This window comes from Topomyia yanbarensis, chromosome 2 (assembly GCF_030247195.1).
Source record: "Topomyia yanbarensis strain Yona2022 chromosome 2, ASM3024719v1, whole genome shotgun sequence".
Lineage (NCBI taxonomy): Eukaryota > Metazoa > Arthropoda > Insecta > Diptera > Culicidae > Topomyia > Topomyia yanbarensis.
The window spans coordinates 307,906,497-307,926,672 of NC_080671.1; the positions used below are offsets into that span (position 1 = coordinate 307,906,497).

Genomic DNA, 20,176 nt, shown 5'->3' on the forward strand with positions numbered 1-20,176 from the left:
TTTGGTTGAAAATTATAGTAAATTTGAATGGAAGTACGCGAAAAAAAAGTTATGTAGCATACTTTGTGAGAAAAAGTCCAATAAAATTGACTGCAGAAAAATTCACATTGAATTTACACAGCAATCAAAGAAGATTGAAATACGATGTTGATGAACGAATGATAGAATAATCATCCTAATTTGGACACCTCCTTATTTTGGACGCTTTCATACATTTGTATCCTTTGCTGCCAATTACTCCCAATTCGTTTGGTTTTATGAAGATAATTATATTTTTTGGTTGTGTTTAAGTCCCAGCATAATTAGTTCATATCTAATTCCTTTAAATTGGTCATAATTAACAGTTGAAAAATTGATATCGAAAACGATTGATAATCCACGATTTCCAACAGAAATCGGGAGAATGCCCTTTTAAATTGGATTTAAGAGTACAAATTTATTGTTTTGAATGATCTAATAATTTTGTCTCTATTGGGTTCTTGAATCTTATGTATTTGAAATGGTTAGTTTGTGAAGTTTTACTTAGAAGTATAAAATAACTAGTCCAAAACATATCGTAAAAATAATAGCGTCAAAATATTTCGGACACAGCTAGATTTTCTTTCGTTATAGCAGTCTGTTTATCAATTTAGAATAATCAAAACTATCACTTTATCATTTTTTTTTGCGGTGCGGTTGCGGCAAAACCACGTGGTAAAAGCTCTTTCCCGCACCGCATCTGCGAGAAAAAGTGTCTCACCGCACCGCAGATTTTGCGGTGCGGGTGCGGTAAATACGACGAACCCTACTTGTTAAGACACCGAGTTGCTAAATATGTTGTTGTAGACGATCCATAAATTACAGTGGATAGTTGATATTTGTTTTTTTTTTACAGTGGAGAAGACCTTTACGTCCTAGCCCAGTACACGTGCTATTGGTAGGGTCCAATCTACCACACGGGGTGCACTGGGGGCGTGTCGGGCTCGAATGCTGACGCTGCCATTAATACCGACTAAACTCCATTGGCCTCCGCCATCATTCCTCCCAGGAACTACCTCTCGGTATTACTTCTGGGGGGATGGCTGTACTAAATGTACTCGTTCACTCTCACTCACGCGTTCATACGTCCTGTATGAGGCTTACTTGGATGCTCTCTCAATCGCACTTTGATTCACTCTCAAACACTCCCACATGAGGCTGACTTTTGTGCTCACCTTTTTCGTTCCTTGCGAGGCTGACTTGTGTGCTCACCTTACTCATTCCTTGCTAGGCTTACTTTTGTGCTCGCCCCACCCATACCATGTGAGGCTGACTTGGGTGTTCACCCTATCACCTTATTCACTCTCGATCGTGCCACTCTATTGTACCTCTGTCACTCCCCCTGGCATTCCGTGTGGGACATTTTTCTTAGGCCCCACTTCTGACATACCATGCGAGGCTGACTTGTATGCTCACCTTTTTCATTCCTTGCTAGGCTGACTTTTGTGCTAGCCTCTACCATACCATGTGAGGCTGACTTTTGTGCTCACCCTTAACATGCCGTGTGAGACTGACTTGGATGCTCACCCTTTCACTCCTCTGCCACGCCATGAGGCATCGATAGCTAAGTCCCAACATACTACGCTACGACCCTCCCGTCTTGGCATTAGGTGGATAGTTGATATGTACGAATCGATTCGTCAATACTATCTCCCCACAGAATTCTTTGAAGAGGCGATCTTGAAGATTAACCAAGTGGTACATTTTCTCCACATCGATCGCGAGCCAGAGTAAACAGTAGCCAGAATCGAATAAAAATGTATCGCAGATCCTCTTGAACAACTGGTCCAACCATGAGCGTATCGTTTACCGAAACTCCTATGTCCGTCGTACACGAAGCGTCGAGCACCACTCTGAGCCTTGTCTTGGTGCTATCGGGCTTCATCATTGCATGATGCCGCAAGTAATACGCATGGACCGGATCCCTGTCGTTATCTTTGATCTTCCTCATATGGCCAATCAAAAAGTATTCATAGATGAATTCCGTGCAAAGAGCCTTCATTTACAGATTAGCATTCAAACTTCTTTCAAGGGCCAGGAAGCGTTTAGTGGCAATCGATTTAGAATTTCCAAGCTCATTCTTTGGAAGCACTACTCCAAATCTTCCATCGTTATCTCGTGATGTCGCTTGCTCAAAAAGAGATTCACATGTTAGCTCTTCGTTTGACCTGACTCTAGAATCTAGACAGTTGTTCATAGACCTTTTCGGTTGTTATCGATGTGGCAACTGTAGCGCTGAACGTAGTAGCTGGATCTTCTCCAGCCATAATCCTAACTCGGTGTTGCGTAGAATGGGACCTTCGTCGACGATTTTCAACTGCTCGATCAACAGTAGATCATAGAATAATAACACACCCAAAATCTTATCTACGGTATTTTTGATCAGCAAGCTAACTTCGAACCGAAAATAACTGAATGAATGCACTGCGCCAAACGAATGAATAACTAGGAAATCAACTGAAACAATTCCTTCAGCGCAAAAAAAATGAATTTTGCCCCTCTCTCAAACTAACGCAGGGATGTAAATACATCTGAGTTCTGATCATTGTGATGCCAGCAAATGGAATGAGTTAGCAATTCCAAATCAAAATCAGACAAATATTCTTTATTCTTAATCTTCCCAAATCAGTCCGAAGCCGATCAAAAGTTGATTCTTTTTTGTGTGCCGTTGATTCAGCTCTCGTATTGAAAGAATTTCTCCCTATAATGTGAAGTGAATGTTGGTACTGCAAAATCTGAAGGACGCTAACTTTCATAAACATCAACTGATAAGCTTTGCGGCGTGATGTGAAATCAATCGAATGATATTCAATCATAATAAATGATCAAAGGTAACCTTCATGTGGAAAATTCATTTAGTGTAATTAGAAAATCAAAATATTCCACGAAGTTATCACGATATCGGATCTACATGCAGCAGATTTACAGTTATCATGAACTGGTGATAAATGCATTTGTTTGTATAATAACCAGCATACACTTCCCATGAAATGCCATTCCCATACCATAAAGATATCCCAACAAGTATTAGAGATAATCATAGATAACCATTTACATAACACTCCAGTCAATGATGCTGCCCACACCCACATCATCACATTATGGTGTATGCTCGCTCATATGTGTCTCACTAATAGATTAGGTGCACATTAATTTTCTCTGTCGTGCAATCAATTCGCAGCATGTACACGCTAATGGTCACAATCATTCCGGTCTCGCATGGAGATTTCCCCCGCAGCGAATAGGGAATCGTGTGGACCCGCAAAAAGACTGCGCCATTAATTTCCAACGAAAGAACAATTTTTACTTGCCCGGCTTGTCCATACAACTTCTTGCGGTAGCATTCCCTAAGGCACCAGGACATTGAACGAAGTGCTGAAACGGGCGACGGAGGAGGAGGAAACTAATAATTGTTCGGTTTATTTAATTATTATATTACACTAGCTTTTCTTCGTCGTTCGCGCACAGGGAAAAAGTAAGAGAAAAATGTCATTATTTTTGCAATTGCATCGACACACGAGGTTGCCTATTTGCGGAAACTGAAATGGAAAAAAACTACCATTATGTGACCGCACATGAAATCTGCGATAAAACATGAAATCAATTCGAACGTTGTTCAAGCGAAATGCAATTAAAACGCATGAAAGCACGAAATTTGTAGTGATATCAAAGTGCACCGCACGGTGGTGATATATATTGGACTGGAGACACTAATGAATGAGTCACTTGGTTAGTAATTTATAAATGGACTTTTTGGCTGGCTACCACCTAATGATATACCACGTGTCTCCATTGCGAATGCTAGGCAAAACTTTTTTATTTGGGCATCTAGAACGTTTCCTATAATCTTTTGTTGAAAGGGTACCAACAGATATTGAAATACGCTTTCCAAATAAGCACGGCCTTGTGCGAAATTTTGCTTGCCCACAGATAACAGACGTTTTGGCACCTGCAACTACTATTTCTAATAACGCGAATATCAGAAACAGGGTTGGCAAACGTTTTTTTTTTCTTGTGTTTTTGACACGGCTCCATGCGTTAGCATAACTGAGCCGTGGGTCTTTTATGATTTTTACTATATGTAAAAATTAAAATTCACTTTCATGTGTCCATCGGGTCTTGTTGACGCAACAAGGGTGCGCCATCTGCCGCACCTTGGGAGTCATTCGGTCCGTCTTCTCTTGCATTTTCGTTCACGTCCATGTCGTCATCGGAACTGCATTCATGATATTCACGGTCGGATGTTCTTGTTTGTTTCTTGTACTTACGGGTCGCTGTTGTAAATCCTTCGGCATCGGTATTTGATTCTTTATTGCTAGTGTTGGTTGTTGGTTTAGAGGTATTTGGTGTAATCGTTGTTACTTCGCTGTTTGAAATGGCAGTTGGTTTAGTGGTACTGGGTTCGATCGTTGTTAAGCTGGTGTTTGTTACTGCCTGGTCCGCAGTCGTTGGTTTAACAACCGGTTGTGGTTTAGCATACGATGATTGTATACCGGTTTTGGTCGTAGCAGGTGGAATTTGCTTAGCAGTCTCTGCGCGAGGTTCTCAGTGGTGTAGCGGCTGATCACAATACTGGCATGTAGGAATTTGCCCTGGGCACGTGATTAGTGTTCGTTGAGAATATTCAACGCCTGATTTTCTGGCAGCTCCCTAAATTGAAATGATTCCAAAATTGCTTTTTCAATATTGAGGTTCACTTTCACAGACCATTTCTTTCATTAGTAAGGCGCTCATTGAAGCCACCAGTCGCGGCGTTAGCGATTCAAATCTTCTTAGCAATTCCAATCTACTTAGCGAACCATCTACAAGAAGTAATAAACAATACAGTGAAAGTCTGTTTTTATCAGCCCCCAATTTTGTTAGCTTTTCGACCCGATTTCGTCAGCCAGCCTGGGTTATGAGGCTATATTTACGGAATAATGTTGAATATATTAACATCTTCGGTCTATTAAAGGAAATAAATATGTGTTGTCGTTGCCCCCATCTGGTCAACCAAAAATACACCAAAGGGGCCTATAAAAACGGATCTTCTGTGAATAATGTAAACTAAATTGGCTGAAATGTTCTGATCTTTTAGACAACGAATTCATATTACAGACAAGTTTGAATGTTTTGAAACCATTATTTATTTAAGATAGTAAAATTAGTTAGTATAGTAGCATAATAATAAAAATCGCCTTCCTGCTTCAGATGTAGGGGATAATGAGGACACTTGATCCTTGGGGATATTTGATTCCCTGGCGATATCTCCTAATATATACACAAAAAGTTATCACAATATAAAAAGAAAATGAAATATTTGGTCGTTTATGACGTTTAAGAAACAAATCTAATATATTACATTTGGTTTGGAGTGGTTGTAAAATATTTTAGAAAATATGTATTTAAATCCACTTCAAAGATCTTTTTTCAAATATTTTGAACGGTTGTACGAGATCGTCGAACTAATTATATATGAATATTTACAAGTACGATTACTTTCTAAGGGCTTTTGTCTAGAAAACCAAGTTTCACAACACATACAAAAAAATATATCCTGTTCACCTCATACAACACATATCTTTGATCCCTGTAACACTGGGTATTCTTGATCCCTATCACTAACTATTTTAAACGCTTTCGGAATGTATAGAAATATAACATAATTTTCGTAAAGTACCTGGCACTATTAATTAATCTATTTTTTTCCGTCAACAAATTATGGTATAAGTTATTGAAGGTTGGAAAAACCAGTTACATAGCACTGATTTACCGCAAATACTTGTCTTGACTTTCTACTTTGGTTAAAGTTTATCGCGCATCTAAAAACAGGACATAATATTCGGGTTTACACATTATTCATAGCTCTTATAATTCGAATTGGCTACAAAATGGCGAATTTTGCAATTAAAATTTTGATTGCATTAAAAAGTTATGAAAAAAAACAAAAAGGGGATCATGCGTACCCACTCTCCCCTACTTATATTGTTAATTGAGAATCGCTTGTGATTTCTGTCGATAAATAATGAAATCGACAAGAACCAATTATATAGAGGAAACTGCATAAAAATTTAAGACAATATTGGTGCCGAAGCAATAATATGAAATCTGCTTATTTTCAAAACCACGAATGATCTACAGCAATTTCATAAATGAGCACATTTACCGGACGGAGCCTAATAAATAAAGCGATATATACGTTCTTTTTTCAATTATTTACAGATGCAAATGAGCAGAATTTGTGCCCACCGAGTACGGATGATAGCGTCGAGATCAGTCTGCCCGGGACGGAGATCGAGATAAAAGCTCCTGAAAGCTGTACCTGGCCGAACGCTTTACAGGTAAGCAAACGAGCGTCTTTCTCTTACCCCATCATCGGGCTCATTTAAAATTAACAACAGTAAAGGTGGAAACCGCTGCTCAGTAAATCTATCCATGGTCCACGGGGCGCGCTAAGAATTTTTCATTTACTTTAAACCTGAAAGACAGCGGTACAGCGAAAGTGAGAAAAATATGAACGCTAACCGCTACGCATAACTAGGGAGGCTAGAGGCAATTAAAGATTGGTGTCATAAATTATGATTTATGTTAATTATAAAACTGCTGCATAACTCAGCAGCTATTATTTATTAGCAGTACTATTGCTTTTGCTGCTGGGTTCCCGCTGGATTACTTTCCGGAACAAAGACAGTGTGGTCCCGTTTTCTCAGCTCACAATTTTGCTTCCTTTATATCCTTTAACTTTATTTATCCTTATATTGCCCATGATCGCATATTTGTCCCGGATTTCCTATCTTTATGGGATTGATTTGCGATCATGGGCAGTACATAAGAAATTTTTAGTAACCGATTGGGTCAACGAGGAATTGTATCTACAAACTACAGCAATGAAGATAGGAGAAAGAAAGCTTCGACTCCCAACTTACTCATACCGATATCGTTTTTGGTACAATAAAGCTTATGCAGAAAACATAGGGGAATCTGGAGCTAGTGGGCAATTTCCATTGTTTATCTTTTTGATTTAAATCGATCGTGCAAAATAAAACATACCATATAAAAGATCTAAATTTTGAATACATATCAATCCAACGGAGAAAAACGATCGGAAATGGTGAGTGAAGCTAAGCAATCATGTGAAAAAAAAATTCCCCACCCAGAGGCGAGACACGAACTCGCAACCTTTGAGACTCCGGCCCAATGCACTAACCCTTATGCTATCCCTGGGTATGGTGACATCCCAGAAAGAACATATGGTTATCCCACTGGCGACGGTGATCGTACCCTCTGGGTGGGGAATTTTTTTCACATGATTGCTTAGCTTCACTCACCATTTCCGATCGTTTTTCCCCGTTAGATACCACCAGTCCTAAATAAGGTATTGGCACTTAAGCCAAAAGACCAAAAAAATTGAATTATTAGTTTAATTGGAACGGGCGGGTTCGCTCCCGTCATACCTCTGTTCACTGGGCAAGTGACCAGAAATCGACAGTCTTCATTAGCTCTGTCACCCACCGAAGTACGATGGGTAATGAACTAAAAATTAGACATCAGACGATTATAAAAACCCGGGCCTTGGTATCTAGCGGGGAAATTAAATAGATCAAATGTGTTGGGGTGATCAGCTGCGTTGTGTGTTAGTCCTCGCTTTGCAGGCAGGGTACGATCACCGTCGCCAGTGGGATAACCATATGTTCTTTCTGGGATGTCACCATACCCAGGGATAGCATAAGGGTTAGTGCATTGGGCCGGAGTCTCAAAGGTTGCGAGTTCGTGTCTCGCCTCTGGGTGGGGAATTTTTTTTTCACATGATTGCTTAGCTTCACTCACCATTTCCGATCGTTTTTCCCCGTTGGATACCACCAGTCCTAAATAAGGTATTGGCACTTAAGCCAAAAGACCAAAAAAAATTGAATTATTAGTTTACATATCAATATTTTGTCAGTGTTTGGTGAATGGAATTTTGTTTTATCGGTATAAAATTGTGACGCAGAAATCTGACCAGCTATCCCGGCGCCGAAGAAAATTGGCGGTTTGTCAGGCAATAATAAATCAAATAGAAATAAAATTGCTTCAGTAGACATGAAAAAACGTGTTGAATATCCTTTCAAAATAAAAGGTAAAAAATTGATCCTCGTCATTATTTTTTCAGTTCCAGAGTTCGTGAGAGAAGCCAATATCTGCTTTTTTGCGGTTTACATGGCATAAATTAAAAATTCTGATTCAGACGTGAAAACCACAAAATAGTTACAATGCGATTAAATATACGTTAACGCCTCAAATATGACCTCAATATTCAGTAATACAAATGTGATCTTCATTATTAATCAGTAATAACTTTTCAGCTACTTTTTCAATACGGTATTCAGCACAGAAAATGCAGATCAGGTTTAGCGCCTATTATAGCAATAGATCCTTTACACATATATCTTACTGTTGCGGCGAACGCAATTTATGGTCGACGCTTTCCGTTTTGCTATAAATATTATCTGTAGAACATGTATGTATTGTGTCACAAATAAAGACAAAATCCTCAGCTATTATCATCCAGCCACCGCTGCGCGCGGTTGGTTTTGGGTTTTTCGGGCACGGTTAATTCAATAGAATAGTTGTGTGCTTTCGATCCATCCGAATGTCCAGATCTGACAAAACACTTACTGATTTATTTATATGAAATTACATCAATCAATTGATATAATCTGATCAACGATCGTTCGCCATAACACTCGGTTCGCGGCTGCCTCTCTCCACCTACGGTTGCCCTCGATACCTTCCAGATCTTGCTATACCTGGTCAGCCCGACGTGCTCCTCGTCGTCTTGTACCTGCCGGATTTGAGCAGAGCACAATTTTAGCAGGGTTGTTGTCCGGTATTCTCGCAACGTGCCCTGCCCATCGTATCCTTCCGGATTTGGCTACATTTTGGATATTTGGTTCACCGTAGAACCTGGCGAGCTCGTGGTGCATGCTTCGCCTTCACACATCGTTGTCCTGCACGCCGCCAAAGACAGCACACGGCGCTCGAAGATTCCGAGTTCTTGCAGGTCCTTTTCGAACATGATCCAGGTTTCGTGCCCGTAGAGAACCACCGGACTTAACAGAATTCTGTACATGGTACATTTAGTGCGAGGGGGATTTTTTATCGCTATTTATTTTGGAGCCTATAGTAGGCACGACTTCCATTGATGATGTGTCTCCGGATTCCTCGACTGTTATCAGCCATTAGCAGAGATCCGAGGTATATGAATACCTCCACTACTTCGAATACTTAACCCGTCGATCGTTACACTACTTCCTAGGTGAGATCTTTCCCGTTCGGCCCCTCCTATCAGCAATGCAACTTTTAATGCTTCTCGTTTCAGTCGGGTATAAAGCTCAACCACCGTTTCAAATGTTCTCCCAATAAGGTCCATGTCATCCGCAAGGCGTACAAACTGGCTAGATCGTGTAAAAATCGTACCTCGGTTCTTAAGCCAGGCTCTCCTTCTAGTGCAATTATGAAAAACAAGCACGAAAAACCATCGCCTTGTCTTAGTACTCCGCAGGATCCGATTGGGCTTGAGAGTTCACCCGATATCCTCACACAGTTTTGCACCACCTCCATCGTCGCTTAAATTAGTCTTATGAGCTTCCTCTGCTCTTACAGGAATGGTTTTCAATTAAAAATTAGAAATTTTGCTTAAGTACGACGAGCAGGGTTGCTTGAATCTGTCATCATTATGCCTCTTGCTTCCTCATGCGTTAGCCGCCGATTTATCCTACTTCCCGGTTAAGATATCGAAGATTTATAACTTTATTAAAACATTAAAAACTCGACGTTCTATAATAAATATAAACGCCAATTCCTCTCGCCTCGTTATGCCATAGGCAGATATAATTGGACGTGTATGGTACTACTTCAGGTTCGATCCTTGGATGATTCTTTTGAGTAAGTCTTGGAACCAGCTCGGGAGCCTAAAATTAGAAATCTTCGAGATATTTGGTTGATTCTTCGTTTTAACAAGTCCGGTTCAGATTGGGTTCATGAAATTATAATTTTTTTAGTTCGGGTCGGGTTCGGGTTTTTAAATTTTTAAATTATTGGGTTCGGGTCCGGATCGGGTTGGGGTTTTTCAAATTTTAAAATTGGGGGGTCGGGTGTGATTCAAGTTTTTCAATATTCAAGCTCTCGGGTTCGGGTCGGGTTCGGGTTTGAAAAAATTGAAACCCGACCATCTCTAATACTTAACTCGACCATTTCAAAGGTACTTCTAAGGTTTCTAGAATGGATGGCAATAGAGTACAAGCCAGGAGCTGGACGAAAACCAGGAAGTTTCGTGCGTCGGTTAAGAAATGATCCTGATTGAAAACGTATAAGATGCAAAACTTCCCAAATCGAGATGAACACCAGCAAAGTATTGCCAAAACTCTAGACGACGCTACTAACGAAATATCGGCCACTGATGATGAGACTGACATTTAAGCGGATATCATGCAGTTGTCGAGACAAGAATATTTCACGAGTAAGGACTGTTGTGGATGACCGTTTCAAACGGAACAAACCGTCAAAATTCCTTTCAATATATAATGTGTCATGAACCCACTAAACTGCCCTGAACTCCAAAACCTCTTCAAAAGCTATTGGCCATGATTTTGAGCGTGAGCTTCGAAAGACCAAAGGGATGGCGAAGAATGATGAGGAAGTGGAAAAAACCTGCAGCGGAAACCACTGTACAGAGACTGATGCAGGATGTCAATCAATAATGTCAAGCACAGAACTACTGTAAAACTTTGGTTTCATTCCGATAACTATGACTGGTTTATCAATTAGTCTAAAATGTCGCAATAATTAAAACCTGCACTTTATCAGTGGCTATACTTTTAAATGCACCATTTCCCATTGCTATTGGAGAGCTTCTTGCGCTATGTCATATATGATAAAGTGCCTATTTTCACTCTATTAAGGAAGGTACCACACTCATTCAAAAATTACTCGGTCTACAACCGATGGAATGTGTATAAATTAGCATCACCAGCTTCGGTTCGTTGTTAAGAACCAATCTAATAACACAAAAGCCCAAAAAATATGAAATACTCGAGTTTGAGCGCAACAAACACTCAAATCGAGTGCCTCAATTGTAGCCCTGCAACTTGAGCTAATGCGCTGAACGAAGATGGCAGACGCTGCTGTAATCAACGGCTTCAAATGGTTAGGGTAATAATGGAAACATGGCTCATCACCCTACGTTAATATCATCGTCATTATTTGCTACCTTGACGCTTGCGATCAGATGGTCCTAATAGCTTCTACCCTTACAGGTTACGAGTGTGAATCCGTCGAGTTTAACAAATGGTCGTGTATGATGCGTAGTGTTGATTCTGAGGTACTGGATGCGGCTTTTGCAGTCATTATGGCCTGAACGAGTTTTTCTTAGCGGTGTATAAACATTAGACCGGCAACAATTTTGACTTTTTTTGAAACATTGCTAAATCAAACGGTAATTGACTTCACATAGCATTTATCAGTGCCGTAGCCAGGGGGGTTTTGGGGGTTCGACCCCCCCCCCCCCAAACCAAAACTAATTAGATTGAAAAAAAAATTATTGATGCTGATTAATTTAATTAAATATTCTACAAAATATTTTTGGAAGAATATCCTCTGATCACTACATTGAGAACCGTGTTTTAAGTATCATGAGGACTATTGTAAAATTGTGGGAAGGGGATCATGTAACTTATCTCTTAGCCGAAATCCCACAGTTTGTTTATTTTATTAATAACTGCCTGAATTACCATGAGCTCATTTTTGGAAAGATGCTGTAAAATATGGATCAGAGAAAATTTTTTGAATGGGAAGCAAAGTTTGAATAGGTTGATTGTCTATTTTTGCCTTTCTCAATAGAAAGGTATTGCAATTGCTCTGAAAACCGACTTTTTAACGGAGGCCCGGAGGGCCGAGTGACATATACCATTCGATTCAGTTCGTCGAGTTCGGCAAATGTCTGTGTGTGTGTATGTATGTGTGTGTGTATGTATGTGTGTGTGTGTATGTGCGTCTGTGTGTGTGTACGCGAACACAATCTCACTCACTTTTCTCAGAGATGGATGAACCGATTTTTACAAACTTAGTCCCAAATGAAAGGTGCAACGTTCCCATAGGCTGCTATTGAATTTCTAATGGATCCGACTTCCGGTTCCGGAATTATAGGGTGATGAGTACGATCACGCAGAAAATGTCGATTTTAAGAAATTCTGCAATGAATGTATAATGGTGAAAATTTTTCCAAAATGTGACCACAACTGCTTCGATTTGTAGTACTAGGTCATTAACAGCCATTCAAAGTCTCTTTGGTCACATTGGCCACCATCATCGGTTCCGGAAGCCCCGGCGGAAGTATCCAAATTCAGAGTAACAGTCACATCGGTTTCTCGGAGATGGCTAGACCGATTCGACTAAACTTGACCTCAAATGAAAGGTATTGCGTCCCCGTAAATGGCTATTAAATTTTATCCCCAACCGACTTCCGGTTCCGGAGTTACGGGTTGTGGCGTGCGATCACATAGCAAATTGTGATTCAAACCGATACTCCGATGGAAGCAAAAAAGGTAAAAATTTCGCTAAAATGTCTCTCAAATAACTTAACTTTGCAGTTCTAGGTCACCGACGGCCAAACAAACTTTCGTTGACTACATTGACCACCATAGACGGTTCCGGAAGTGCCCGGGAAAAGCGGCCATCTTTCATAACTAGCAAACTCATATCAGTTTCTCGGAAATGGTTGGGCCGATTTTCACAAACTTAGTCCCAAATGATAGCTCTATTATCCCCGCAGATGTCTGTAAAATTTCGCACGGATCGCTTGTATGGTTCCGGAAATATAGACTGAACGGTCCGAAACACATGAAATTCCCATATAAGCCGGAACTCTAATTTTTTTTTCAAAGGGGGGACCCCATGAAATTTCAAAAATCGAATTCGTATTTTTGATGCCAAACATCTTTAAAATGCATGAAACGTCGAGATTTTATGTTACCTCGAAAAATTTGTTTTTATAAAAATCGACTTTTTGGGATTTCGCACCTTTTTTTCATTTCAATATTACCGTGGCTGTTTTTTCTTTTTCAAAATTTTAGAACTCGAATAATGATTTATTTTCCTGTATATAGTTGTCATGTGATGTACAATAATAAAATGTAATATATGCATTTAAAAGCTTTTAATGAATATAAACAACGCACACATTCTCGTGATTCATGATTGAGAAAGGCACAATTGCACCGCTAGGTGGATTAAAATAGGTTTTTTTAAATTGTGTTAAGTTCAGACCAAAATTTAATATAGTTAGTAACAAGAATAGTATTTCGGAAACTAGTTGGAAGATGCTGAAAAATGACGTTTACAGTTTGTCTCTACCAGGTTAGGCTCGGTTTTTATAAGCATTTGATTTTTGTTGCACACCTAGAAAAAATAGTGTAAATTTACGTCTCCTGACCCTGACATATACGAGCATCAAAAATGACTTCGTTTTATGTTTGATTTAAATTTTACATGACGTAAATCATGTAGTTTTACTCCACATACTGCGTTTGTTCTCAATGGTAGGAAGTGTAATTTTATGTCATTGCGCATGTAAAGTATATGTTTCATGTAAAATTAAACGGAACACGGTAATGTTCCGTCATTGCGTAAATTACGGTTTGTTGAATTTTGTCATGTTTGCAATTACGTCAACGATAAAATTCAGAGTTTTTGGTGTGTGTATTATCAATTATATGAATAACCTCTAAAATTTCGTGTATTAGGTGCTGGGACTCGTTGTCAAGTTGTGAGCTTGAATAATTAAAAAAAGTAAAATTAATGCTCGATAAATTTTTAATGGTCACGATCACATTCATTCGAAACTGTCAAATTTCGAATTTAAGTTACATTGAAGAACTTCAAAACGCAAAACTGCCCATTTTCTAATAAAATAATTTTGGCGGGTTTTCCTACTAGAAGTAATCAAAGAGAATATACTCTTCAACCAAATTTAGGTCGAGTTTTAATGTCTCCAGTAAGATTTTTAAAAATAATACGTCAAACAGCTTTGTTGAAGACATGAATATCCCATACATTCAGAGTATCGAAATATATTGGTAGAAAACCTTTAAAACGAGTTATTCTGATATTACTGTATTTGAAAAATCTCTTCTGTGTTTCATAAACAATAAAATTCACTTTACATTGAAAGTATGAGTCTCTGAAGCTTATGAAAATGATATATTTAAGAGCACTAGCTTTAAAAAAATTCCCAAATTTTAAAAGGATTAGAAGTTTGCTCAGAAACACAAAGAGTGTTTCCGTTTTTTGGAGATAGCATCAATTCGGCGCTAGCTTAGTCCTGTCACTAAGTTAGTATCGGATTTTGATAAAAAGTCTGTCGAAACGCAAATTCCATAACTAATTTAGTTCTCAACCCGCAATGATTGTTTAAAAAAAAAAATCTTCTAAGTTCAGAAAAAATAGTTTTTGCCTAAATTGTTCTCCACTAAGTAGAAATATAGCATGTTGTTTTATATCTCGATATACTGTATTCATGTAGCCTTCATATTTTCAACAAAAATGTTTAAAATGACATTATCAAGAACTTTACTGAAAGCGCCAAGTCTCTTGCTATTTTTGAAGAGTTACTTCTCCATAATTAGCTCTATACGAATTAATCACTAAAATGTTTATATCAAAGTATGCGCTATTTTATGTTGGAAAACTTCTCACACGTGTCAAACCTTCATTATTAAGGATTTTTAATAAGGTTATCTTAAACGTTGAATTTTTTTTCGAACAATTATACCACTTTAAAAGATCTTTGACATCATTGACATTAGGGTTGTGGTACCGGTAATACCGGTACCGAAAATCCAGGGAATACCGACCCATTTTTGGTACCGTAATACCGGTACTGAACAACAACCAGTACCGGTATTTTCGGTGCCATACAATTTTTTATGAAAAATATGTGGACTCTCTAGGGGACCTGTTTCAAATAATCGGACTGCAAGATGACTTTTAATTATATTAATTACCTTCTATAAGTTAAACATTACTAGCTCCCGTTGTACTGAACGGTATGTTTAAATACCTGCTTTATTTTGTCGAAATTAAATTTAAACTATCTTGTACTAAATTTCAATATATTCACATCTAGCGTAAGAGACGTAAAAATTTACCTTGAATTTTATTATTAGCGACATTCCAATAGGTTTTATTATTCACTGGGTGGCGCGTAATAAGACTATGGTCTAAGTCATGTCTTTGGTTTGCTCTTTAACCTTTATTTATAAAAGAACGAACAGCTCGGATTTACTGCCATTCTTGCTTTGATTTACTGTTGTTAATAGTGTTTCTTACATTTACCATCTGTTGAAGTCGACAAAAGTCGCAACGCTTAGCAGTTATTGATTTCAAAGTGGCCTAGATTTCGAAATAAAAGAAGGTCGGCACCTACGAAAAATATTTTCTATTGAAATGAGTCATGCCATTCCGAATCAATTGAAAACAATAAACATACTTTTTTGATCAGCACAAATCAATCATCTGAGAATAAGGTCATCAATTTGAGCATTCAATTTCACATTGAAGCTTATTTCGAATTTAAAAAAAAATCGAGTACCGGTACTTTACCGATACTACCGGTACTACCGGTACTGAGGGCTTCAGTACCGTAGTACCGGTTCTCGCCAAAAAGGGTCGGTACTGCGAACCCTAATTGACATATTATGCAAGAAAATAATCTATAGAGGTTTGAAAACTGTTCTATGTTGATTCTCCTTGTTTGTAGCCTCGAACGATATCTGTTAGACTGCTAATGTTTCTGAATTTTCAATAATTTATCAAACTCATATTAAATTTTAGAATATTCCTAAAAAAAATCGTATTTTCATCAAAACCCACCCCTCCCCCCCTCCCAAACCAAATTTCTGACTACGCCACTGGCATTTATCAAATATGAGCTTTTTCCGAAAACTCTAATATGAGCTTTTTCTAGAAAACTCTCTCACTAGAATTTTAAAGTTTGTATGTGAAAATATATGAAAAAATAGGCAATAGAAACAATAAATTCAGTACAAAATGCCAGTGTCATCTTGTGCATCCTAAAATCGGCAGATATATAGCTTATGGTATAAAGATCAATATTGCCGAAGACTGCGAATTGATCCGATTTTGCAGTAAAAAGATATTCTCATATAAAGTTATGTGTCGCCTCTCTTTCTCGCACAGAATTGCAATTTTCAAAAAAATCGGTTGGTCTTCAAAGTTAAATAACTTAATCGGGGAACCTCCAATGAATATGCAGTATTCAACAAAGCTGTTCGTTATAAAACAAGCTACGCGACCATAAGTTTTGAGGTACGCTGAGTTACTGTGGAATTTATTATTGGATTTTAAGTTTTTATTTCCGAGTTTCTATATACATTACTATAGAAACTTGAAACCTCTTGTGGGTAAACTAGAGCTATTGGAACAAGCTCAAATTTAGTATATGATCTGTGTATCCAATTACCATTTGAATTAGCAGTGTGCCAAAAACCAACCATTCTGTTTCCCTTTGGAAATAACTAATGACACATTCTTTCGTGACGTTTACAACGATTTGACGAATCTTTATTCGACAAATATGTCATAACTTTATCAAATGAACGCCTACATCAAAACTTATTATAGATTCGGAAAGTAGACAAAATTTTACGAAAGATTCAATTAACATAAACTGAATATACTAGAATTGTATGATTTGACTTTTATTGAAATACGTTGAAAGTTCTAATTTGTGACGCGTTGTAACGTCACGTTACATTATCGGTCACAACACAATCCTCTTCCAGTATATTCAGTTTGTATTGATTGAATCTTTCGTGAAATTTTATCAACTTTCTGAGTCTGTAATAAGTTTTGATGTAGGCTTTCATTTGATAAAGTTATAACATATTTGTCGAAAAACTGATATTTTATTTCAGCTCAAAAACTATTTCTTACATATTTTAGGGGCCGTACACAAATGACGTAGCTTTTTTCGGCGATTTTTGACCCCTCCCTCCCCCCTCGTAGCATTTGGTCACAAAATTCTAACCTCCCCCTCGTAAATAACGTAGCATTTACCTACCCCCTCCCCCTAGTACCATGCAAAGCTCCCGGGGGATGAAAAAAAATACATATGTTTTTCAATTATTTTAAATACATGTCCTTTCAAATTGTTTGACGATTTTTATAAACATTTTCATTATAGGGGAAGATGGGGTAAAACGCACCCCCGGGGCAAAGTGCACCCCTTGCTTATATCGAAAACTACTGAAAATTTATATAAAAGGGTAACACCAGTCGGAAGTCCACCAAAGTAAACATACTTTGTCAAAGATTGATAACCGTACATCAATAGCAGCTCGAGAAATAAACAAAAGACAATAAGGGGCCATGCATAAATGACGTAGCATTTTGGGGGGTAGGGAGGGTATACCAAATTTGCGACGAAGTGTGACGAGGGGGAAGGTAGGGTCCGAAATTGTGCGACGTAGCATTTAGTTTAAAACCCATTGTTTAGAGAAAACAATTTAATGATCCTCCATTCCCAAGAGAAATAAATTTAAATTCAAACAAGTTACTTTTGATGCGGTTTTTCATGAGGTAAATTTTACGATTCGTGGAATTGCAAGTTCGCGAAAATACAAAAAGATTTTGTATGCGGATTTAACTTACTACATTAGTTAGCTAATGTTGCTAAGTAGTACACTTAGTTTGAAAGCTGAATTAAATTTTCACTTCTGATTCAACCAAACAAAATTTAGTAATTTAGATGAACGTATGCTTCTTACAATCATTGGCAGCTGCACGATTGTGAACTGAGAGAACTTCTCTTCATGCTCCCCTTGACATATAAAATTCAAAACAAAACTATCAACACTATATTTGTCATGAAATGGGCTTATTTTGCACGCAATTTGCTGTTAGGGGAAGATGGGGTAAAACGCACCCCCTAAGGAAATATGATCATAACTCAGCTATAGAACATAAATCGGGAGAATTTAATTAATGATATCGTTTTGCCAACATTTTCCTCTGTAATCACAATCATAACACTTTGAAAACTAATCAAGAACATGAAAAATATTCGATTCTTCAAAATCATTAAAAATTGCCTTTCGAAAAATAAGCGGGCCAAAACGCACCTGTTCGGGGGTAAAATGCACCACAACAACGGGGCATGATGCACTACAACAATGGGGCAGAATGCACCGCAACAACGGGGCAGAATGCTCGGTGAACAAGCAAGTAGTTTTGTTTTCTAACGAGATTTCACAAAAGTGTGCCATTAAATAGCCTTAGGTTATGCAAATAGTAGGTTTTCAGAACAATTTTTCTGTTTTCGATTAAAAAATCAGCCGAATCAAAGAAGAGGGCGTTTTGCCCCCGATGGAGCAGAGATATAAATTTAGCAAAAAGTGAATTTTTTAGTAGATTTTTCATATATAGTGCGACAGGATAATGAACAACGGTATAAATAGAACTGGAATGCACTGATTTAATAATACAAATTGCATTTATAAGAGCTGAAAATCCTTGTTGCACGAGCCACGATAATGACATGAGAAGAGCATGTTATTGTCTTTTGTTTATTTCTCGAGCTGCTATTGATGTACGGTTATCAATCTTTGACAAAGTATGTTTACTTTGGTGGACTTCCGACTGGTGTTACCCTTTTATATAAATTTTCAGTAGTTTTCGATATAAGCAAGGGGTGCACTTTGCCCCGGGGGTGCGTTTTACCCCATCTTCCCCTATAATGAAAATGTTTATAAAAATCGTCAAACAATTTGAAAGGACATGTATTTAAAATAATTGAAAAACATATGTATTTTTTTTCATCCCCCGGGAGCTTTGCATGGTACTAGGGGGAGGGGGTAGGTAAATGCTACGTTATTTACGAGGGGGAGGTTAGAATTTTGTGACCAAATGCTACGAGGGGGGAGGGAGGGGTCAAAAATCGCCGAAAAAAGCTACGTCATTTGTGTACGGCCCCTAACATGCTCTTCTCATGTCATTATCGTGGCTCGTGCAACAAGGATTTTCAGCTCTTATAAATGCAATTTGTATTATTAAATCAGTGCATTCCAGTTCTATTTATACCGTTGTTCATTATCCTGTCGCACTATATATGAAAAATCTACTAAAAAATTCACTTTTTGCTAAATTTATATCTCTGCTCCATCGGGGGCAAAACGCCCTCTTCTTTGATTCGGCTGATTTTTTAATCGAAAACAGAAAAATTGTTCTGAAAACCTACTATTTGCATAACCTAAGGCTATTTAATGGCACACTTTTGTGAAATCTCGTTAGAAAACAAAACTACTTGCTTGTTCACCGAGCATTCTGCCCCGTTGTTGCGGTGCATTCTGCCCCATTGTTGTAGTGCATCATGCCCCGTTGTTGTGGTGCATTTTACCCCCGAACAGGTGCGTTTTGGCCCGCTTATTTTTCGAAAGGCAATTTTTAATGATTTTGAAGAATCGAATATTTTTCATGTTCTTGATTAGTTTTCAAAGTGTTATGATTGTGATTACAGAGGAAAATGTTGGCAAAACGATATCATTAATTAAATTCTCCCGATTTATGTTCTATAGCTGAGTTATGATCATATTTCCTTAGGGGGTGCGTTTTACCCCATCTTCCCCTAACAGCAAATTGCGTGCAAAATAAGCCCATTTCATGACAAATATAGTGTTGATAGTTTTGTTTTGAATTTTATATGTCAAGGGGAGCATGAAGAGAAGTTCTCTCAGTTCACAATCGTGCAGCTGCCAATGATTGTAAGAAGCATACGTTCATCTAAATTACTAAATTTTGTTTGGTTGAATCAGAAGTGAAAATTTAATTCAGCTTTCAAACTAAGTGTACTACTTAGCAACATTAGCTAACTAATGTAGTAAGTTAAATCCGCATACAAAATCTTTTTGTATTTTCGCGAACTTGCAATTCCACGAATCGTAAAATTTACCTCATGAAAAACCGCATCAAAAGTAACTTGTTTGAATTTAAATTTATTTCTCTTGGGAATGGAGGATCATTAAATTGTTTTCTCTAAACAATGGGTTTTAAACTAAATGCTACGTCGCACAATTTCGGACCCTACCTTCCCCCTCGTCACACTTCGTCGCAAATTTGGTATACCCTC

General features: G+C 38.0%; 1 protein-coding gene across 3 annotated transcripts in view; it reads left to right on the forward strand.

Annotated features, from left to right (window-relative positions):
* LOC131683510 (protein eva-1 homolog C) overlaps window positions 1–20,176 on the forward strand; it is a 459,719-nt gene that overhangs the window by 267,203 nt on the left and 172,340 nt on the right. For all 3 annotated transcript variants that reach the window (XM_058965544.1, XM_058965542.1, XM_058965545.1), the window contains exon 4: window positions 6,220–6,338. In XM_058965544.1, the coding sequence (XP_058821527.1) occupies window positions 6,220–6,338 (119 nt within the window). The remainder of the gene's footprint in view (window positions 1–6,219; window positions 6,339–20,176) is intronic.